The 24,358-nt window shown below is 40.9% G+C and overlaps 2 protein-coding genes across 3 annotated transcripts in view; both read left to right on the top strand.

Annotated features, from left to right (window-relative positions):
• The window catches only part of FAM149A (family with sequence similarity 149 member A), a 38,674-nt gene extending 37,350 nt beyond the window's left edge, over nt 1–1,324 (top strand). For both annotated transcript variants that reach the window (XM_018041936.1, XM_018041938.1), the window contains exon 14: nt 1,004–1,324. In XM_018041936.1, the coding sequence (XP_017897425.1) occupies nt 1,004–1,077 (74 nt within the window). In that variant the 3' untranslated portion in view covers nt 1,078–1,324. The remainder of the gene's footprint in view (nt 1–1,003) is intronic.
• LOC102188826 (cytochrome P450 4V2) lies at nt 6,888–22,901 on the top strand. The gene is made up of 11 exons (XM_018041939.1): nt 6,888–7,633; nt 10,337–10,449; nt 10,826–10,911; nt 11,679–11,869; nt 12,262–12,331; nt 13,616–13,742; nt 15,629–15,820; nt 17,965–18,067; nt 19,015–19,149; nt 19,244–19,423; nt 20,628–22,901. Exons 1-11 carry the CDS (start codon nt 7,420–7,422, stop codon nt 20,798–20,800), a joined length of 1,584 nt encoding a protein of 527 aa, XP_017897428.1. The 5' UTR covers nt 6,888–7,419; the 3' UTR covers nt 20,801–22,901.

Below are 24,358 nucleotides of genomic sequence, written 5' to 3'. Positions count from 1 at the left end.
TGTTGCTGTTATCCTTATACGTTCCCCGGCAGTGTTTGCTGTTGTTTTCAGTAACAGTGGTTCTTTCTGTAAATGGCAGCCATGATGCTTGAGAGACAGGAGAGGGAGGGGTGATAAATGTGATTGCTGCAGACGGTGCTGAGGAGTTCTGATGAATTTGATTTTGGAGACATTGATCAAAGCCTGCTAAGTGGAAAAGTGGAATAGCATGCAGGAAGAGAGGTTAGGAAGGGGAAACTGAGCTCTGAATTTGTTTAAAATCTACACTCCTACTTTTCCACCAAATACTAAGTTACTGTATTCTCTTATCAAAAACTTCCTGACAACTATTATTATTGCTGGTTGGAGCCCTCTTTCATGTCTATAGAAGTGATGGAAGGGAGAATTCCCTGGTGGTCCACTGGCTAAGCTCCATGCTCCCAATGTAGGGGGGCCCAGGTTTGATCCCTGGTCCAGGAACTAGATCCCACATGCTGTGACTGAGACGAGGCACAGCCCAAATAAAATTAAAGTAAAATAAAGTAGTAATATGATTTTTTTTAAAGCAATGAAAGGTACATAAGAAAGATGATCCTGTATTTCTAATGATGTATTTTCTCTCTGACAAGCAGGCATGTGGTTTATGCTTACCTTTGTTCCCAGATTCAAAAGCAGCAAGAGCTATAAACTTACCAACATTTGCTCTGTAGCAGGAAAAAAGAAAAGAAAAGAAATGAGAAACTGAGAGGCCAGTAGTGGGAAGGACTTCTTAAGGCAGCTGACAGTTATCTGGGACAACTCACAGCCAGGATTCAGGCCCGGTTAAGGGGAGCACCCCTCCTTCTTCTCAGCACCCCAAACGGCAGTTTCTCCATATGACTGTTACCTGATTTCTGTAAAAGTGACATTACAATTTTTTTTAATTAAAAAAAATATATCATCTGCATGGAACATACAAACATGACCCTTTTGAGAGCTGGGGTTTGTAAAAACATTTGAATGAGAATTTTGCTTGGTGTTTCAGGCTCACAGTATCCACCTAAATCTTTCCAGAGGACAACACTTACTTTAAGAAAGAGATTCCAAGTGGCCTCCTGATGTGACGTCACCAGAACTACAACCCTTCTGGAGCATTCAAAGCCTCAGCACACCATTCATCACTTGAAAAGTGGAAGAAGTATTATGTTATGTATCTGACAGTCTGAGATGTTAGACTGCCTGAGAGAAATGCAAACAAATAAACAATTTAATTTTGAACACTTTGCATTGTTAACAGAATATGAGTCAAAATTACCAACCTCCTCCTTTATCGGAAGCATTCCAATACAGATTCTTTTAAGTTTTACTCAGACTAATCTAGTATGTGTTTATAATCCATCCTTTTATCAGTTATACACAGACATCCACATGCTTAATGTGTGTATTCATACACTAATATATGGAAGTATATTATTTAGGAATATGCCTTTTTATCTAGCAGTATGTAACTGTCTATTGACATTTTTGTCTCATTCTGTTATTAATGCCATCACAATCCTAGTCACTAATAGATATCATTCCCTCTTTAAAAAATAGAAAAGTTGGTACAGTATGTTAGGTTGACTAATATTCAGATTATTCTATTCATTGCACTCACTGAGAGGAAGGTCAATGGCTAAGTGTCTCAAGCCAATTTTGTTTTTACTAGTTTTCATGCTCAAATTCAGGCAGTCTATTTAAAATACAATAAAAGTATCCCAAATTGATTGCTTTTGTAAAAGCTGAATATAAATGTATTTAAACCATATTGCTTATGGTTTCATCTTTACTATTAATGACAGAAGTGCTCATCCACTGGTGGGAAGTTTTTGCAGGAGCATCTTCCTCATTTTAACACAATCTGATCTCTGCTTAAATGGTCACTGCTGCAGAAAACCTTCCAGACCCCTCTGTCTGAACAGTAGCTCTATCTACCCTCTGCCCTCTAGCCCTGCCGTATTTTTCTTCAGAGCACATGTCCTGACCTGATATTAACATAGAAAATTGAACAGAGAAGGTGTGGGAGCAGTATTAATTGCAGGCAAGCCTCTGCTGCTGCTGCTGCTAAGTCGCTTCAGTCGTGTCCAACTCTGTGTGACCCCATAGACAGCAGCCCACCAGGCTCCCCCATCCCTGGGATTCTCCAGGCAAGAATACTGGAGTGGGTCGCCATTTCCTTCTCCAATGCATGAAAGTGAAAAGGGAAAGTGAAGTCGCTCAGTCGTGTCTTACTCTTCGCAACCCCATGGACTGCAGCCCACCAGGCTCCTCTGTCCATGGGATTTTCCAGGCAAGAGTACTGGAGTGGGGTGCCATTGCCTTCTCCCGGAGGCAAGCCTCTAGGGTCCTTTAGCTTCCTTTTCCCCCCACCTACCGTTGTTTCCCTTTAATAGTGACTGAAATCCTTGGACTCAGATATTCTCAGATCTCAAATGGCCATGTCTTCTTTTCTATCAGTGAAGTATAGTCTATGCATATAAAGTGCCTGTAAAAAAAGGCAAAAGAAAGTCAGCACAATGACTAGAACAATCTGATTATTAGTCAACCTGGCATATTGTACAAACTTTTCTAAAGGAGGGAGTAATGTCAGTGACTAGGATTTTAATGGCATTAATAACAGACAAAAGTCAAGACAGTTATATATTTGCTAGATTAAAAAGGCATATTCCTAAATAATATACTTTCATATATTAGTGTGAATACATGAACTAAGCATGTGTGTGACAGTCATCCTGGATTTATTACTTCATCAAATATTTATCAAGCACCTTCTTCGTGTAAGATTCTAGAACATTGGGCTGTACAAGACAAAGACTTTGCCCTAATAGAACTTATATTCTCATGGAGGACATAGAGTATAAACAAATCAATAGAAATATAAGGTCAGATAATAATAAATGCTATGAAGAAACATAAAATATGGCCATGTGACAGGATGGACAGACAGAATGATCAGGAAAGGCTTTATTGCAAAGAGTATTTAAGCAAAGACTCAAAGAAAATGAGAAAAGAAGTCATATAGAGATGAAAAAAAAATAGAATTCTAGATAGAGGGGAAAACACACAGCCTAAAACAGGAGCATACCTGGAGGTTTAGAGGCTGGTGGGACACAGGATGGACTTAAAAAGGGGGCAAATAATAAGAGATGAGATCAGTAAAGTAACAGGGGCAAGGGATTAAGATTCTTTTTGGCGGTGGGAGTTATGTTACCTGAAACCAGAAGCCACTGGAGAATTTTGAGGACAGAGTGACGTAATCTGATGTGAGATGATGTTTCAGATTAGATGACAGACGGGCAGCTGGCGACAAGTCAGTGACTTTGGGTGTGTTCTCAAATGTGAACCAATTGGATTTGCTGTTGGATTGGATGAGGAGGGCAACAACAACAAAAAAGAATCCAGGTTGACCCCAAGGCTTTGACTTAATACTTGGAAAGATAATGTTGACATTTACCAAAATCAGAAAGAATTCAAGAGAAGCAGATTTGGAAGCAAGTTGGGATGTGTTTGTTTGATGCCTATTGATGTCTAAGTGGAGATGTTTCACTGGGGTTTAGAGAGGAGGTTCAGACTGGGGGAATATATATACATATAGATAGAGATAGATACAGATATATATATATATATAATGCTGGTATAATTTAAGTACTGAAATGGATGAGCTAACCAAGAGAGTGGAGAATGGAAAGCAGAGAAAAAGAGTTCGAGCTCTAGGTGTTTTAACATCTAGCAGTATGTGGTGTGAGGAGAAACTAGCAAAGCAGAAGGAACAGCTGGTGAGGGAGAAAGCAATCCAGAGAATAGGGAATCCTCAGAGTTAAACGGGGCAGGGGTTCAAGGAAGTAAAAGCACTCACATATGTTGAATGCTGTTGATAAGTCAATTTAGATAGGGTCTGAGAAATGACTTAAAAGGTCAGCTACATGGAAGATAGGGCTTCCCTCATAGCTCAGTTGGTAAAGAATACGCCTGCAATGCAGGAGACCCCAGTTCAATTCCTGGGTCGGGAAGATCCCCTAGAGACGGGATAGGCTACCCACTCCAGTATTCTTCTCTTGTGGCTCGGAGGATAAAGAATCCGCCTGCAATGCGAGAGACCTGAGTACCATCCCTGGGTTGGGAAGATTCCCTGGAGAAGGAAAGGCTACCCACTCCAGTATTCTGGCCTAGAGAATTCCATGAACTGTATAGTCCATGGGGTCACAAAGAGTTAGACACAACTGAGTGACTTAAGAAAAAAAAAAAGAACATGGAAGATATTGGTGATCTTGACAAGATCTGTGCTAGGAGAATGGTCAAAGCAAAACTTTGACTCCAGAGGCTTCAGGAGAGAATACAGGGAAAGGAATTGAAGACAATAGGAATTAACACTGATGGTTTCATGTGTGTGAGTATATAGATACCATAGTTCTGTATCCAGCCAGAATTTGTTTTTGAATCTAAAATACCTTTTTCATATTGGGAGCCATTCCAAGTGACAGAAAACTAAAGTAAATCCAAGTGTCAATATTTACAAAGCCCTTCTGTAGTTCATAACATATTCTGGCCTACCACTTTAACTGTCAAAAGCACTTATTTCAAGCTGGAGAGAGTGGCAAAGACCTTCCAAGTAAGAAGGAATTCATCCTTTGGAATGAATCTCCAGGAGGGGAGGCTCACACCTTCCTACTCAGTCGGATTCATTCCTCTAGGCTGACAACCTACACGGTTACAAAGGTTGAGTCTTGACCTTGGCAGAGCACTGTTCCCTACACAGAGGATCCTTCCACTGTATGGTGGGCTCACTGTGTACTTTGTTGCCAGGAGAGAGGATGGTGCTGTACATTTCTTGCAGGCCTGGCCATTGGACTGGTTTCATCTGAAATTTCAATATTCCAAGGCAATATGAGAAGGTCCTATCTGGTAACAAGGAAACCATAGGAAAGATGAAAGGGAACAAAACAGAAGGCTTTTACTGCGTTGCCTCTTAAAAAAAAACAACAACAAACTTCAGTGCCTCTTCCTCACTCACAAATTATCTTCAAAATAGAAATAAAATGTTTAAGCCTGGCAGTCAAGCTCTATTTCACCTTGCTCCATGCCGCCAGTCAAATTATCTTGCTCTTGTCACTGTGAGTTGACCTGTGTGCAAACAGGAGCCCCTCCATTGCCTTTTGAATCCCTCATATCCTCCCCTGGGTGGGGGCATTTCTTGGCTCACATTTGCTGCTCCTGGGATCACCCTGTTTCTCCACTTCCGAGGGCAGCACTTGTATGTTATAGTTCTTGTTTTGTCCACAGAGATTAGCAGAGAGTCAGATATATACAAACCCTGTACTTTTATATGTATAACTGACCTTGCAGTTCAGCCTCAATCCATTTTTTGGAGAGATCTTAGTCATGTGGGATCTTAGTTCCCAACCAAGTAGAAGAGCAGAGTCTTAATCGCAGGGCCACTGGGAAGTTCTATCCTTGATCCTTTAGAGAGGAAGAAATCAAAGTCCAGGAAGATATACTAACAGATATTGCACAGATACCCTTTTTTAAAGTCTTAAAGTAATTAAACAATATAGACGTGAATTACATAAAAGTGCAAGTTTCTTCTCCATTCCCAAATGATCAAGTTGCTCAGTATTTTTCTTTCCAGATATCAGTCTAGTAGTAGAGAGAAAAAAAGTCTCCCAAAGAGGGTATTAGGTTATATACTTGGTTCTGCCACTTGCTTATTTTTTTCACTTAATATTTCATAAACATTGTTCTATATCAGTAAATGTTGATGACTCGAAATCCAGTTAGAGAAAAGTCTTAGGTTTCCTCTGCAGGTGGCTGTGAACAAACTATACAGTAGCTGCTGGTAAAACTAATCCAATTAAAGTAAAAATGCAGGATATTCTCTTTGCATCCTGCTGTTGTATGAAAATTGTATAAATCTTAATTATGTTGAATTGGTTCATAGTGCTTTTCAGGTCTACTATATCCTTCTACTTTTCTGCCTATTCTATTAATTTTTGAGAGTTTGATATTGAAATTCCAACTAAAAATCTTAATTCATCTACTTTTTGATATGGAAACTCCAAGTAAAAACCTTAATTTATCTATTTTAAAAATAATTTTAATATATAGTGGAACTGAATGTAACTGTGTTCTGTATTTCTCACGGCTCCTGTAAATGTGTTATCATACTTTCATAATTTAAAAAAGAAAAAATGCAGGGTATTCTCAATACTTCACCTTCCTTGGCACTTTTCCTATAATTTAGGGACCTTCTGCTAGGAGAGGAACACTCCCCTCTCAGCCCCTTTTCTAGGCAGTATCAAGAGTAGAGGAAAGGAGAGTCAGAACTGGGCACCTGGAGAAAAGGAAGGAATCGAGAGTCAGAGAACCCAGGCCCTGGGCAGAACCGGAGCGTCCTTCTCACTGTCTTTACCTTTTCCCTCTGTGGGCTCAGCGGCGTGTCGTCTTTCCCTTTTCAGCGTGCTCCCCAACTGCTGTCTCCTTATCAAACCCTTCTTTCCCAGCATCTCTTACCTTCACCGCTTTCAGAGACCCCCACCTCCATCCTCACCCACTCGCCCTTTTCTTGTTCTCTTGGGGTGCTAACTTTTCTTGGTCCCAAAAAATATTCTGAAAAATACTTGGATCACAGCTTGGATCACTCAACTCACCTGTGTCGCAATCAGCCGCCCAATGCAGCCTGATAACTGGTGCCCCGAAGGTCGTGCCCCTAAGGCTACTCAGCGTCAAAGTAGGTAGCTGCCCGGGTGACTCTAACGAGGAAGCCAAGAAGCAACCCATCTCCATCCGGGCTGGCAGCCGGTCCTAGCGGAATGCAAAGGAGTGAACTTAGATACCCAGCTGGGGGCGAAAAATGAGCTCCAGAGGCTGAGCTTCAAACCAGATGCTTTTTTTTTTTTTTTTTTTTCCATTTTAAAACATCCAGCTCGCTGTACCCTGAAGTTGTCCGGGACCCAGCAGCTGGCAGTACCCCCGCCCGTGGACGCCTCTCCATCACTAACCAGCTTGCTTCCACTCGACCTTCATTATCCTCCAGTCTCCACCCACTAACGTGCCTCCGTTTACACCCGCGCAGCCTATTGAGCGCTCAAGCCGCTTTCCGAACTTTCGTTTTCCACTGGAAGCACAACAGAGGCCAGTGCGCGTTACGAAGGCTTTGACCCGTGGTAACAAACCCGGCCGGGCGTCGTCGGCTCGGAGAACAGAGTGTGAGCCAGGCGGGTGCCCACCCCCTCCAAGGGCCGGAGGGGGAAGTGACCCTGCCCGGCGCGCCCCCTCCTGCGGCTCCGGGACCGCCCGCAGGCCGGGAACTCCTCCCAGCGCCCGCGCACTTGACCTCGGGGGGCTGGACCGCGCCGGCCGCCCGCAGCATCCCGCCCGGCGGTCCCCGCGGTCTCGGCCCGGGTGCACAGCGGCCCCGCGAGCGCGATGCTGGCGCCCTGGTTGCTGAGCGTCGGGCCAAAGCTGCTGCTCTGGGGCGGGCTGTGCGCCGTCTCCCTGGCAGGCGCCACCCTCACCCTGAACCTCCTGCAGATGGTGTTGAGCTACGCGCGGAAATGGCGTCAGATGCGTCCCGTCCCGACCATTGGGGACCCCTACCCCTTGGTGGGACACGCGCTGATGATGAAGCCGGACGCAAGAGGTAAGGGCTCCGGCCGCGTCCCCATCTGAGGGCCCGGGATTCCGGCACGCGCCGCCCGCCGGCTCTCGTGCATATATAGTCTGTACACTGAAGTACGCCGGGAGAGAGAGAATTTGTCACCCACTCATTAAAAGACGGGTGCCCAATTCTATCCATGTTCCCTATGACACCTGGCAAAATTGCGGGTGCGTCTGGTCCAAATGAACTTTGCCTGCCTGTGCAGCACAGATCGCAAGCTTTCTAAGCTCTTGTCCTGCTTTTTCTGCTGCTGCTTTTTCCACCTCGTAGCTGCTCCTACACCTCAGAACACTGCTGTCTTTGCTTCTGTCTGGGCTCTTAAAGCCTTTAAGGGCAGAAACTTCCCTGTGCCCGCGTGCTAAGTAGCTTCAGTCGTGTTCCACTCTTTGTGGCCCCATGGGCGGTAGCCCTCCAGGCTCCTCTGTCCAGGGATTCTCCAAGCAAGAATCCTGGAGTGGGTGGCCATGCCCTTCTCCAGGGGATCTTCCCAACCCAGGAATGGAACCCAGGCCCCTTACATCTGCATTAGCAGGTGGGTTCTTTACCACTGGCACCACCTGAAACAAGATAGATCCCTTAGAACACAGACGCCTCCATTTGTCTCTCTCTCTCTCAAAAGGCACTTGAGGTTCTTCGCTATCTAGACATCACAAGACTTGACCACAACTTTGATTCCTTCTTGACTTTCATATTTTAGCCCTTTTAAGGAGGTTATGTAATAACAAAACTTATGCCCAGGCCTTCTTGAAAACTCATGCAGGAAGTTTCAAAACTCTTAAGAGTGAATTTATTTTTATTGAGATCATCTTTTTGAAGAGAGAGATTTATATTGTTTTGTTGATGGAAAAGATCGCTTTAAGCTAGAAGAGTCTCAGAAGTATCTGAGATTTGGAGTCCTCCATTAGGGAGGATGAATTATTAACAGATATGAGCACTTTATTTTCAGGGCTTCCCAGGTGGAGCCGGTAGTAAAGAATCTGCCTGCCAATGCAGGAGACCCAAGAAACTGGGGTTCAAAGGGACTGGGGTTCGATCTCTGGGTTGGGAAGATCCCCTGGAGGAGGAAATGGCAACCCACTCCAGTATGCTTGCCTGGAAAAAAATCCCATGGACAGATGAGCCTAGTGGGCTACAGTCCATGGGGCCGCAGAGAGTCAAACACAACTAAGAACGCGTACTTTATTTCATAGGGGTATAAATTGAATTACCCAGCGCTGAAAAGATTTGCTCAATATGACATGTTTTAAAATAAGTCAGGGACCAGAACCCAATTCCCCCTCCAATTAATTGTAAATACTAGTGGTTTTACAGGCTGAAGAGTAACTGCGATGCTTGAAGGGTTATTTTCCTTTGTTTTCTCAAGCAAAACAATACTGTCATCTTAAACTCACAAGAATACCACAAGGCCTTGTGGGAGAGTGTTTACCAAAATACTGAACGTATTTTAGGGCAGAAGAAATCCAAGTAAACTTTTCACCAGCCAAACATCAAAGTGACTAACGTCACAAGTGATCCAACAACACATTTATTTATATCAAAACCACATTTGAAAAGTCATCTTGAAAGTGTTAGTTGCACAGTCGTGTCCAACTCTTTGTGACCCCATGGACTGTAGCTCACCAGGCTCCTCTGTCGTTGGGATTCTCCAGGCAAGAATACTGGAGTGGGTAGCCATTCCCTTCTCCAGGGGATCTTTCCCACCCAAGATTAAACCCAAGTCTCCTGCATTGCAAACAGATTCTTTACCATCTAGGCTACCAGAGAAGTCCCTAATACTTAAAAGCTAACTTCCCTTTCTATCCTAAGGCTTTATAATAGTAAACAAAACAGTTATGTAAAAATATAGACCTTCCCATCCCCACTAAAGAAACAGTATGCTTAAGGAGTCTCATGTTCTTTTTGAGAATTTTTCTAATTGAAATCTCCACTGAATAAAACCTATTTTAAAACAAACTGCAAGTTGTCTTTGGAATTACTTTCTGAGTGAAGAGAATGGCAGTGTACTGTCTTTCATAAAGGGCCGTTTTAATCTGGCGTATAAATACTGGATTTTGGCATCAGGCAAACCTTGGCTCAATTTCCAGCTTTGGAACCAAGTTGTTTGATTTTGGGAAGTTGTTTAAAACTCTAAGAGTGGTTTCTTTTTTTTTCTTTTTTTTTAACCATGGATGTACAAGTCCATGGTTAAAAAAAAAGAAAAAAAGAAAAAAATTCTTGTAATACTTGTAGTATTACAAGTCCACGGTTTAAAAAAAGAAAGAAACCACTCTGGCCATTAGTGCTAAATGAAATGTCTGATGAAGATAAGTGTTGTGTGATCTCACTTCTCTGAGGAATCTAAAATAACATAAGGAACTTACTACAAAATTCTTGTCTTTTTTTGAAAAAGTATTGTAGTATAGTTGATTCACAATGTTACATTAGTTTCAGGTATACAACAAAGTGAATCAGTTATACATATATATGTATATTTATATATTTTTAGATATATATATGTGTATATATATATTTTAGATATCTATATATGTGTGTATATATATATATTTTAGATATATATATTTATTTTTAGATTCTCTCATATAGGTCATTACAGAGTTTTAAGTAGAGTTTCCTGCGCTCTACAGTAGATCCTTATTAGACAGAATTCTTGTCTTGATTGACTTTAAGGTTAAATATTTCTCCTAGATTTTTTTCAGCAGATAATTGATTGCACTGAAGAATTCCGACACCTGCCGCTGCTGAAACTCTGGCTCGGGCCCGTTCCTCTCGTGGCCCTTTATAACGCAGAAAATGTGGAAGTGAGTATGTGGCAAATAGGGTCCATATTCCACTGTTTGATGGAGTGGGAATCTCATTAGATGTGGTCATTCTCCACATTCACCTGCCTCTCCGCATTGCCCTCAGCAAATTCTCTTTTCAGTTCCTAGTTGGTGGCAGACACCAGGAATTATCTTGGGTGTTTTCTTTCAATTCCATTTAGTCCTCAAGACTGAATGACAGTGATATGTTCAAAACTCTTAACTGAATTTCTTTGAGGCACAGGAATAAAAATGAATCACAGAGAAATAACAATTATGAAATCTTGTTTTAAAAATAGTTGTGTTCTAGCCAGATGTTCTTATAATTGATATCGTTTTGATGTCTATATCTCTCATTTTTTTTTCTCTTTTTGAGGTAATTTTAAACAGTTCAAAGCACATTGAAAAATCCTATATGTACAAGTTCTTAGAACCGTGGCTTGGACTAGGACTTCTTACAAGGTATGTCAGTGGAAATTTGTAAAGCTGTCTTATAGAAACAGTTTCTTCTCTGGGTAACTTGTTATTTCAGGAACTGACCCAAAGTATTCTTCCAATGAGCTCTGGAGAATTATGGGAGCAGGTGGAAGGAAGAGTCTAGTTAACAATGGGCTTTTGATTGACAGGAGTCCTGGGTATATGGTAATATCCAGGCACTGTCTTCAATAGTGATAATCACTAGTGTTTCAAGAACAACGAGGAGGTACTGATATATGAATGGAGTAAAGCAAAGGATAGTTTGGAGGAGGGAAATCTTGAAAATATAATGAAAAAGCAGTCACATCCCCCCAGAGAAGTATATCAAACATAGGGACCTCAATTCTGGAGTCGATTCAGAAATAGGACTCCAGAATAGACAGGACCCTTGTGGGGACTTTAGAGAATTCAAAGATAATAGAGATTAAAGTGAATCATGGAGCGGCGGATCATGTGAGGACTATGGTATTGATAAAAGGGAGAAAAATTCTAATCTTTAGAACCTCAGAACTTAGACATGTAGGAAACATTTTGTTTCCATTTTTAATAAATGCCCCTGTAAATATTAGGAATATAGAACAATATCCGAAATATTCACATTCTGTAGCTATACATGAGTCTTTGCCATTCTGATCAAAGCAATTGAGAATCTACAGAATACGCTATTTCAGGAGAACGTGGTGACTTGACTATATTTTATCTGTTTCAGATGTTGCTTCTTTTTCCTTTGTAACCATGTATTGTATTTCTAGTACTGGAAACAAATGGCGCTCTAGGAGAAAAATGTTAACACCCACTTTCCATTTTACAATTCTGGAGGATTACTTAGATGTCATGAATGAACAAGCAAATATATTGGTTACTAAGCTTGAAAAGCATGTTAACCAAGAAGCGTTTAACTGCTTTTTTTACGTCACTCTTTGTACCTTAGATATAATCTGTGGTAAGTCTCACTGATTTATTTTTAAAGTTAGGCTGTAAAGAATATGGCCCAAATAGAAAATAACAGTTCATGGTGTATGTGGAGGGGGTCCATTTGGAAGGAATCTGGGGTTCATCTGGATAGTCCTAGTACTAAACTAGCCTCCTGAGAAGCAGTGGCCATTCATAGGACTTCAAACCCAGCAGTTACAGAGCCAACACGACCAGAAGGTCAGAGGGAAGGAAGGGCAGGAGCTGGGAGGAAGAGAAGCAGAAGATTCAAGAGAAAAGGGAAAAGAATTCTGCAATATATCAGAACAGGACATAATGTCTTTTTAAAAAATGTCTGACACTGGAAAATGTACCCAAGGTGTGTTCGTGAATTGAATGGTTACTTCTCACTCTATTTTACAGAAACAGCTATGGGAAAGAACGTTGGTGCTCAAAGCAATGATGATTCCGAGTATGTTCGAGCTGTTTATAGGTAAATGAAATCCTTTCAATTATTTCTAAAACGGTTACTGATTAGGGCTTTAAAAATTATTGCTAATCACTTCTGTCTATATTGTATATTTTTCATAATTTCAAAATGAAACGTTATACTAAAAATCAACCTAATCATTAAAGCATGTGTTTCAATAGTAGAGGAAGAGTTGCGTAAATTATAGCACATTCAGATTACACAGTAATTTTAAATGATTATTTTATAATATACTGAGAGCCTATATTTTGATGCTAAATTGTAAGAGAAAGATATACATTTTCATGGAAAAAATGAGAAGATACTACATCAAAATGTTAGCTGTGTTTATTGTTATTGTGTGTGTGCTTCTTTTTCTTATTGTGTTTTATTTTTGTTGTGGTTCATTCTCCTTTCCTATATTTTCTACACTTGAGTATGTATTATTACTTAATAGAAATAATCAACTTTACTTTTAAAATTGCTCATGATTATAAAGAGGCAGCACCAGGATCTGATTCAACATATCCTATGTTTAATTCATGGCTCCTTTCACTTAATCTTATTAATTGTTGAGCAGCTAACCTGCCATTCACTGCACAAGGTACTGACTAATTTTATATGGGCACATGAGACAGAAACGGGGGAGACAGGCATTGCAGCAGCTGACTATAAACTTATAAACTATGATAATGACTTGGAAAGAAAAGATCAAGTTGATGCGAGAGGGGAAACGGGGATACATTTTACAGATTGAGTGGCTGTGAGAGGTCCTTTCTGTGGAATTGGCATCTAAGCTGGTCACAAAGGAGGAGGTTGTGTAGGTCTTTCTGCTTTTCGCTGGAAATGCTGAGGGTGGTGCTCGTGACAGCTATGTGACAGACGGGGATTAATGAGCACTTTTCCTTGTAAGAGGGAAGTCAGTTGTTTTGTTGGCAGTGCAGAGGAGTAAGCAAGCGAATCAGTGGACATTAGAAAGAGGCAGGTTTCATATGATCTTGTGGTGCAAGGGCCGTGTGTGGCCTGGGGAGGGCAAGACCTCTCCCTGGAGAAGCAGCAGCAGAGACCAGATGGCCATCTGGCCAGAATGTTTTATAATAGATTCTTCGTTCCTCTCAAGAACACATTCAATGTTTAAGCTTCCCTGGATAGTCCATGCCTTCATGTTGATGGTAAAGCTTGGAGTTCTCAATAGCCTCTGAGACGAATCATCGCCATTCCCCAAATCATGGGACGACGCATCACATCAGGGCCCAAGAAATACACATTCTCAGTATGTCAGCTGATGTGTTTTTATCCTGTTTATAGGATGAGTGATTCGATACATCAGAGAATGAAGACACCCTGGCTCTGGCTTGACCTTATATTCTATATGTTTAAAAATGGACGAGAACACAGAAGGAGCCTAAAGATTGTACATGATTTTACCAACAATGTAAGCCCTCAATTTTTTTTTTACTTGTGATAATACATACTCAACATAAAATTTACCATTAAGTGCATTCACGATGTTGTGAACCCTCGCCACTCTCCACTTCCAGATCTTTAGAAGTCCAAGATTTTTATATTGTGTTACCATAGCCTGGAACCTGTGTCTCTTAAAAGGTGAATAATAATGGGAAAAAGTAGACAGCACAATTGCATCTTAATTAGGTGTTAGCATTATGTGTGTGGTTACTGGCAGGAGATGTTGGATGAATGAAGTTTTAGATCAACGTGGCCACAGTGGAAGACAGAGTAATCTCCATTACTGGGTGGTGGGAGAATGACCAACAGTTTGTGTCTTTTAACTATAATTAATTATTTTCTCAAATTACATGCATTACTATCAATGCCAATAATTAATGAACTGCAAATTGGATGAACGATACTATTTACTTAGTAAATATTGAAAATTGCATACTGAGTGCCAGGCACTAGGGGTTTCCCCAAGGATGAAGAGAAATATGGTGTTTTGTCCCCAAAGAACTTAGGATCCATTCATTCAGACCACTTAGCATCAGGTTTGGTCAATTGCTTGATAGGAGGAGAAAGTTGAAATACATGACCAAATTAAGTTTATGGGCTTTAGTTCTTCTATTCACTCAGAAAAGATCTAATGAACGTCCTAAAATGCCAGACAGTGCTCTGAAAGTTAAAGTGAAAGTCACTCAGATATGTCCGACTCTTTGCAACCCCATGGACTATACAGTCCATGGAATTCTCCAGGCCAGAACACTGAAGTGGGTAGCCTTCCCCTTCTCCAGGGGATCTTCCCAACCCAGGGATCAAACCCAGATCTCCCACATTTCAGGTGGATTCTTTACCAAATGAGCTATTAGGGAAGGGTTGTGACTAACATCAGTGAACAAAGACAGATTTGCTGCCATGGGGATGCTATATTTGAGGTATGCGTTATATTATACAGCAAGTATAATATAATGTCAGGGGCTGCTGCTGCTAAGTCGCTTCAGTCGTGTCCAACTCTGTGACCCCATAGACGGCAGCCCACCAGGCTCCCCCATCCCTGGGATTCTCCAGGCAAAAACACTGGAGTGGGTTGCCATTTCCTTCTCCAGTACATGAAAGTGAAAAGTGAAAGGGAAGTTGCTCAGTCATGTCCGACTCTTCGCGACCCCATGGACTGCAGCCTACCAGGCTCCTCCATCCATGGGATTTTCCAGGCAAGAGTATTAGAGTGGGGTGCCATCGTCTTCTCCGAATGTCAGGGGGTGAGTGAAATGGAAAAAAATAGAGTTAGGAAGATAGTGCTGGAGACTGGTGTAGCAGTGATCTGGGAAGGTCTTTCTGATGGTGTGCAGAGAGAACAAACCTTAAAGAAGGAGGCAGCCAGCCACACTGGTGTCTGAAGAGAGAGACGTCTAGGCAACAGGAACAGCAAGCACATCAGGTGACGTCACCTATGAACTAGCTGTTTCTTTTCTCCAACCCAACCAGTAATGAGAGCAATCCATCATTAGCCTCTTATATAATGACTGCATTCTCTTCACCACCCAAGCTTTTTCTCATTAGCTCATTCAAATCTCTAGGGCACTGTTTAGGGGACTACCAAGTCTATTCCTGTGTTAGGAGGATGGCACTTGAATATGCTGAATTTTTCTGATGTTAAATTTGTTTTTAAAAGTCTTATCAAATAATGTCCTAAAATGTTAACAGGAAGCTTTATCTATATTTTCCACAACAGCCTAAGTTATTGTCGAGTCAGAATAGGAAAGGTTTAGAAAAAAAAATCCATGAAAGAAACTAGTATATTTTCATGGGAAAATGTATTATGGGGCTCTATCAAACTCCACACAAGAGCATATTATTTAAATCATACAGGTCATCACTGAACGAGCCAATGAAATGAAGAGACATGAAGAAGGTACATGTAATGACAAGGACAAGGACTTTCCTCCACGCAAAAGTAAATGCAGGGCTTTTCTGGACTTGCTTTTAAATGTGACTGATGACCAAGGGAACAAGCTGAGTCATGAAGATATAAGAGAAGAAGTCGACACCTTTATGTTTGAGGTATTTTATCTTGTCATATTATTTTTGGGTATCATTTTTAAAATTCCAGTTACGTTTTTGAATCTTTAGCATTATTTTATTTGTTTTAAAGTAGCTTCATATAGCTGAGGATGAGTCACTAAATTACGACTAGCAATTACAAAAGAGCCTGATTAAGTTATCAGATCAACTTCCTTCTTCAGAAAAAAGCCTTTGACTTGTGGTGAGTAAAGCAGTTTTCTTGGGATAACCTAAAACCCATCAGACTTTTCCAAGTAAAAAAGCAGCCAGAAATTTCTCAGTTCCCTGTATTGCTTCATGCTTAAAAAACAGAAAAACCCTGAAACCCACAAGTCCGTCTTTTCACTACCTCCTTTTTGAAGTTCTAGCAAATGAACTCCTGCTATGAGCTGCCCAAACTAAAGAAGATTAGCAAGAGCCCTCTGATAGTGAATTTAACTAGTTTGTGGATTCTAAAGGGATTTCTGGCCTTCACATCATTAAAAGAAAGTTGTGGTTTTTACAAAAGGTAATTCTAGTGTTATTAAATATTATAAAGAATGAATCGTTCAGTGGATGGATTGCCAAATAAAGATGAAGAAATGTTTTAAAAACCACCACGTGGTAATATCCCAGAAGTGGAGGAACGTGAAGTGCATGGGTGGTTTAGCATGGCTCAGTGCAGGCCGCCCCTGGGTGGGTTGAGCCGCCCTGCCTGCAGATGTCTGGGGAACACACATGCTCCTGAGAGCGCAGTGTAGGAAAGCAGGCTGTGTCGAGTGTCCCTAGACCTGAGTTCTCCTTCTGGCTCGCTCCTGATTAGCCTTATGAGATGCTCCTTGTCACCCCAGATCCTTGTCACAGCTTCCCTATGCTCAGCAGGCATCTCTTACTTGTTTGGATCAGGCTTCCGCTTACAAATTCAAGAGTAGTTATTAAGAAGTATTTAGCAAGAGCACCTCCTTCTGTGGCTTTGGTGAACAGCTGAGTGAAAGGGGCCAGATCTTGTCTGGAGTTCAGGGTGGCATCCGTGAAGGCACTGCAGGCCGGAGAAAAGGCCAGGACACCAATATCAGAGACTCCAAAAATTTATAAAAATTTTATAAAAATTGCAGAATAAGCCTCAAACAATTCAACTTAGAGGCTTCCCTGGTGGCTAAGTGGTAGAGAATCTGCCTGTCAGTGCAGGAGACGCCGGTTCGATCCCTGGGTTGGGAAGACACCCTGGGAAAGAAGTGGCAACCCACTCAGTGTTCTTGCCTGGGAAATCCATCGACAGAGGAACTTGGTGGGCTATAGTCCATGGGGTCACAAAGAGTTTGACACAACTGAGCGACTAAACAACAGCAACAACAAATTCAACTAGAAGCTGTTTTAGGAAGCAGGTGCTTTGGAGATTTCTGCCCAGAGAAAGAAAAATGACAATTATCACTTGTGTTGCCTAGAGAAAATGGAAAAGTAAGGACTTCCACAGAGGAATAATTTTGCCTTTAGTGCCCCTGAAAGTCTTATTCATAGAGCTTATACTATTATTATTGATTTTCCAAATAATTTTTTTTTTTCTGAAGAACTCAGGTAAACAATTTTGGGATCTGTTTTTAATCTCTAAAATGTACATAGTGGTATCAAGTATTTCATGGAGTTTTTCTGAAGAATAATTGAGTTAGTTTCTGCAAAGTACTTAATATTTTGCCTAAAGCTCAGCCAGCATTACAGGAGGGGGCGTATGAACTTCTGGACGTGGAGGATGTTACTCAGAACCACACATAGACTCCTGGCCTCCAAGGTCCACAGGTAAAGCCCACCTTACAAAGGCTAGAAGGTGCAGGAGTACAGGTCTGGCAGACTGGCTCATGAAAGTCAGACATTTCCCCCTTAAAAACAGTCTAGAGCACCTTGTCCCCTTGGAAAACTCCCTTATCACAACCCAGCCACTTCCCCCCACATATGGAACCTTGTGTGTCGTTGAAATGCCTCTCCAAGCATGAATCTCCCCTCTGAAGGACTGTTTTGTTTCTTATCAAGGTGAAATACTGCACCCAGTTAACTTATTATGTTTGGAGTCACGGTGCAGCTGTCAGATTCCAGACAGTTCAAAATGGAGTTCTCTCTTCTAATCTTTGCCATACGACTCTGCTAAGCTATTTTTTCCCTTGCATTTGTAGGGCCACGATACAACTGCAGCTGCAATAAACTGGTCCTTATATCTATTGGGTTCATATCCAGAAGTCCAGCAGAAAGTGGACAGTGAACTGGAAGAAGTGTTTGGTATGTTGAAGCAAGAGTTGCTCTTGCTCAGGAAGGGTATGCAGTAGGATCTGTTCTAAAGGTACCACACTAAGCAGGAAGGCTCCCATGTGGGGTCCCTTCCAATGCCAGTTTTCTTAGCAAGGCCTGGTTAAGAATATAGGCATTTGCTAAGTGCCTGGCATGTGATGCCCAGATAAATGTTACGATCCTCAGGCATCTCACTGCTTAATAGATGAAGCAGGTGTACATGCAAAAGCACTGAGTCATGGGGTCAAGGAAACCTGTTTCATCCCGCCTCGCATCTGGCCACGAATGAGAGAAAAGATGCATTAAGCTGCTAGGATGTACATTTCTGTTACACAGCCAGCAATCTGCAGGCTGACACCAGCAGTGATGTCCTCAGATTCCCAGCACCACAAAAGCAAACCCTGTCTCATTCCTTGACCACTCTCCTCTCTTCCCTCAGCCCCTGGCAATCTCTAATTTACAGTCTGTTTCTAATGGGACTTACTACCTGTTCTGGGTACTTGCTGGGCTTCTCAGGTGGCTCAGTGGTAAAGATTCTGCCTGCCAATGCAGGAGATGTGGGTTGGATCCCTGGGTCAGGAAGATCCCCTGGAGAAGGAAATAGCTACCCCTTCCAGTATTCTTGCCTGGGAAATCCCACAGACAGAGGAGCCTGGCGGGCTACAGTGCATCGGGTCACAAAAGAGTCAGACATGACTTAGCAACGGAACAACAGAGTACTTCCTATAAATGGAATCCTACAAGTATGTGATTGTTGGTGTCTGGTTTCTTTCACGAAATAGATCTCCTTTTATTTTGATTGTGGGTAATATTAGAGATTCTACTTTAGCTGTAGATATTTAACATTCAGTGTTTTGATGTGTATCCTTCATCAACGTCACATCTCCCAAGCTCAAATAATTCTTTCATTGTTATTCTGTGTATTCTGTTAAAACCAGGGAAGTCTGACCGTCCTGTTTCCCTAGAAGACCTGAAGAAACTGAAATATCTGGAATGTGTTATTAAGGAGAGCCTTCGCCTTTTCCCGTCTGTTCCTTTCTTTGCCCGTAATCTTACCGAAGACTGTGAAGTTGGTAAAGATTGTATAATCTGAATAGCAGGGAGAGTGGGTTATTTTTATGGTCTGTCTTGCTCCATCCTCATGGCCTATTGACTACTTCTTGACAGCGGGTTACAAAATCGTGCAAGGCTCTCAAGTAATCATCGTGCCCTATGCACTGCATAGAGATCCAAAGTACTTCCCAGATCCTGAGGAATTCAAGCCAGAGCGGTTCTTTCCCGAGAATTCGAAAGGACGTCATACATACGCATATGTGCCCTTCTCTGCGGGCCCCCGAAACTGTATAGGTCTGTACCCTCCAGAACTTGTTTCACCTTTCAGGTTGGCAGAGCGGTAGTGGTTTTCTTACAAAAATTTCTTGAGATATAGCATCCCATAGGCAACTGTCTTAAAAAAACTGACTTCCTTTTTCTTCCCCTGTGCTACACATTATTGCTTTAAAATGTGACTGTCACAAAGTTTATTAGTGTTCTGGTGCAGCCATAACAAAGTACCCTACACTGGGTGCTTAAGCCACAGGAATTTATTTTCTCCCACTTCTGGAGGCTAGAAATCCAAGATCAAGGTGACAACAGAATTGGTAATAAACCTCTCCTTAGCTTATTGGATCCATGCTGCTCTTCGCCCTGCATCATGGCCTCTGTGTGTGTGTTCTAATCTTTCCTTTCCGTAAGGATACCCGTCAGATTGGATTAGGATCCACCCATCTGACCATTTTAATTTAATTACTTTACTTTTCCTGTCTCCAAACACAGTCCTCTTCTGAGATACTGAGTTTTAAGATTTATGAATCTTAATAAAAAAGCTATGAATTTGGGGGATCAGGGCACAATTTAGCCCATAACATAAAGCATAATTCTTTCCTTGGTAGACGTTGACAATATTGTAGCTTTTAGATGAAAAAAGAATATACTTCATAGGGTAGAAAACTTATGTATAATGATTTGTTATATTTAATTTCTGTTTGTTGCTTTTAAGAACTTCATTTTGTAAAACCAAAGCACAAAACACCCTAAGGCCAGCTGAAGTGCTGAAACGAAGTGAATGCACATCACCAAGCATTATAAACACTTTCAGCTTCAGAATCTCTAGCATTTTATCATTTATGCAAATACAGGCATTCATAAAATAAGACCGGATTTAAACGGGTGAGTCTGAAGCTTATTTGGTGACTCTGTAGTAAATTAAATTAAAGGCTCAATAAGAAAGTAATCTAGAGTAGTGAGTCTCAGGCTTGAATGAGCCCAGGATTTGGTTAGGCTTTTGCTAAAATATAAATCCCTGGCCCATCCCAGCTGTTCAGATGTACTGGGTAGGAGAAGGAAAGGGCACTCAAGAATCTTTATTTTTAATAAGCATCCCGAATGATTCTGATTCTCCCAGGGCCCATTGCAAAAATATAAAATTGTTTGCTTCCTCTGATTGGATTTCTGATTTCTCACATTTAAGGTATATCTATCTAATGATGTTGGTATTTACTTTAATTTGAAGGTCAGAAGTTCGCCATAATGGAAGAAAAAACCATTCTTTCCTGCATCCTGAGGCACTTTTGGGTAGAATCCAACCAAAAAAGAGAAGAACTTGGTCTGGCAGGAGAGCTCATTCTTCGTCCAAGCAACGGCATCTGGATCAAGTTGAAGAGGAGAAACACAGATGAATCCTAACTGTATTACTGGGTTATGCTCTTATCATAAAAAGGTCTTTCTTTAAAGGGAACTTTTCATTTACAATTTGTAGATCATGGATTCAGTATTCTTAATCCCTCAATTTAATTTTTTTCTTGTCCCACTTAGCTTAGGGTCAAGTCTACCAAAGCAAGAGTTTCCATATCTTCATCACCATCATAGCTTTGACTCCTGGTCTTGATCCCAAGATAAATTAACTGGTGACTGTACGCTAATGAACATATAAAAACTTCACAGAAGGATCCACAGGCCAATTCCATTCCAATCAACAGACCCAAAAGATACAATGTAAATGAAATTCTAGAATATTTTTAAGATGTTCTTATTGACTCAGGAATAAATATTTGCATGTATGCATATACGTTTGTTCAAAAAGGCTGTGTAATTAAGAACTATGACTTAAGGAGCTTAAATTTCAAGAGTTGTATCAGTGGCATCAGTTTTGAGGAGAATAATCCTTATGGTACTTTTCAAAGATTTAATCATGTACAGTGGATCATTTATGTTCACTCATAGATTCTGTTCCTCTTTCCCTTTGGACTGTGTACTTACAGCTTTCCTTTCATTTTTCACAGCATCACAATTACCTTTCTATATTGTATATTATTGGGAGAGATTCCTCCTGGTAATCTCTAGTCCCTTTCCATGCCTCAGGGCATTGATTGGGAGCTCTAAGGCTTTGGAAGGTCTAAGGACCTTAGAGATTTTCTAGTTATGCAGTGACCTCTCCCTGTCTACAAGTTCTGAATCCATGGATTCAACCAAGGACTGATAGAAATCATTTGAAAAAACAATTCCAGAAAGTTCCAGAAAGCAAAACTATTTACAAAGCATTTACATTGTATTCACAACTATTTATATAGCAGTTACATTGTATTAGGTGTTGTAAGTAATCGAGATGATTTAAAGTATAGAGTTGGATGTGCAGACCCATGTGCAAATGCTACACTATTTTGTGTAAGGGGCTTGAGCATCCACAGATTAGTGTCTGTGGGGGTCCCGGAACCAATCCCTTGTGAATATCGAGGGGTACTCCCTCTTAATAGAACAGGCTGAGTTCAGGGGAAAGGTAAGTCCCAAAGCCACACCGCTAGTGAGTGATGATAAAGCTGGCAATGGAGATCTTTAAATCTCTCCACTCCCAATATGGTGCCACTTCCACAATAGGATCTTGCTTCACGGCACCCATGTCTAGATGTTATTAGAATGTAGATGTTCTGCCTCTGACCTTGGCATATTTCCTCTTCCATTATTAAAGGAAAAGAGAAGCCGTTCATCTATATTAAGTAACCCAGTCACATCTCACTTAGTATAGGGTTAGACTTGGAGTCAATTGAATCCTCCAGGACATACCTGTCAAGCTGATAACAGACACCCGTTCCCCAAATTTTAATGCCATAGACAACGTCTCTAGTCCCTCATTCAGTGACTTTTAGAAACTTCTTTTAAGAAATAATTGTAATAAAATTTTCTTCAATTTTCCAAGACAATAACGATAGAAACAACAAATTAAGAAGACGCATGATGTATTCTTCAGTGGATATCAAAGAAAGAGGTTACAAAACCAGAACCACTTGGGAAGCACCATGGGCTGTGGTACTAAGGGCAGGGTCAGCAGATCCACCCACCTTCATATCCCCAGTGTGGACCACCCAGCCCCTAAGCTGAGCAGAAAAAGTCAAGAACATATACAATAGAAGGAAAAGATTTCCATCTTATGGTTAACCTTCTTACTTAAAAACTGGGTATGTAGAAATCTTGCTCCCTAATGACCCTGGATAATTGGAATTTTATTTGTGGAAATTGGTCTTATTTCTGAATTTCATGCACTTACATGTAAACCTTTGTGTGTGTTTAAGTGACCCTACAATATGATGTAAAGTTAAATGTAAAGTAAAATATTACTACATGTTGTCTTTTGGTCTAAAATCTTCATTTAGCCTCAGAATAATTTGTTTATTTTTTTTAACATGGAAATTCTCTGAAACTGTGTCAGAGTTGTAACTGAGAAATATGTCATTTTTTGTAATATGGAAATGCAGATGCTGATTTTTTTAAAATAAAAGTATGATCAAATATCTATATCCCTATTACCTGTCTTCTACTCAAAAGAGGTAACTCAAGAAAAATAAATTACATTTTAAACATGGGTGCTACATTTTATCCTAAGAGTTGACATCAGTTGGAAATATGGATAACTTTAAAGGATAATTTAGTGGATGACTGATTCATAATGTAATAAAAGTATTAGTACTTTTGAGTTGATATCATTAGTGTCATTCACATTTTCTAACAAAATGATCCTTATGCTGCCATCATAGACTGATTTCAAGTTTCCCATACTTTGAAGCATAAACTAGAGGAGAAGCAGAAATCCCAGAACGTTTTGTTCATCTGATAGCAAAAAGTAAAATCCCTCGTAAGGGCTTCCTGGGAGTAAGCAAAAACCATAACATCACTGGGTCCCAGGGGTTTACAGCCTAGAGACCTCTCCAGGACGGGGCCTATTGAGCTGACACTCTATTCTCGGTCACAGACAACCGAGGATGCCAATTTCTGAGCCACCTGACCTGTCTCACAAAGAGACGCTGGTCATGAAAAGGTCAGTTTTTACCCTCGAATGTATTTGGATCAATCAAATGTATTAATTTCCAGCATCTAATGAGATGTTGACAGATACATTTAACTTTGTTTACTCTGCCTAGAGACTCCCTCTTTCTAGGAACAGCACCTTCTTTATTTTTAGAATTATCACGTGATACCCCCACTTTCTCTTCTCCTTTTGCTTCTTCAAACCACACCCACTGTAAATATGTGGTTCCAGAGCCAGCCATGGGGAGCTCCTCTCCTGCCCAAAGGCTCTCCCACTTTGACTCTCTAGGACTCTTATGCTAACGGCAGAAGCAAGCTCTTTTTAAAGGGCTCCGTGGTAAGATTAGGCACAGCCAGATAGTCCCCACTTGACTAGTTACTAAAACAGTTTAGTAACCGTAATTATTGATGATACATCTTCAAAATTGCTTTTGTCCTGTAACATCAAGTAATCATGGACAAATGTGGTACCCCATTTTCTTCGATGTCTGGGATGATAGAGGGAAGCCTTGGGGGACATTTTAGAATTCTGCCTACCATTGTCTCTTTTCATCTTCTTTCTGATTTGCTCCTTCTGAATCCACAAGCAAATCTTTAGTTTTATTATATTACGAGAACATATGTTCCACTATGAGAAAAATTCAGAAGAAACACAGGAGTATATTTAAATAGATTTAAACCAGTAATCGCACCATTTAGGGAAAAAACCTCTGAGGGTTTCTGCTGTAATCTGGAGACAGGGCAGTTTTTTTCCAGTCACCTTTTTTTCCTAATGAGGCCGGTAGCAAAGAAAATCACCAATTTAGATTCTTTAATACTGCACAAGTCAGAGGATTCCCTTTTGTTGTTTGCTGGTGTGTCAGTTGATACACCGAATTTAAATGGATATTTAAACATGCAGTATGAATATTTGAAATATGCTACTTCATTATAGCCAGAAAAAAT

The sequence above is a fragment of the Capra hircus genome, chromosome 27, assembly GCF_001704415.2.
Source record: "Capra hircus breed San Clemente chromosome 27, ASM170441v1, whole genome shotgun sequence".
In the NCBI taxonomy this organism is placed as follows: Eukaryota; Metazoa; Chordata; class Mammalia; order Artiodactyla; family Bovidae; genus Capra; species Capra hircus.
This window is presented reverse-complemented; position numbering and strand designations above follow the sequence as displayed.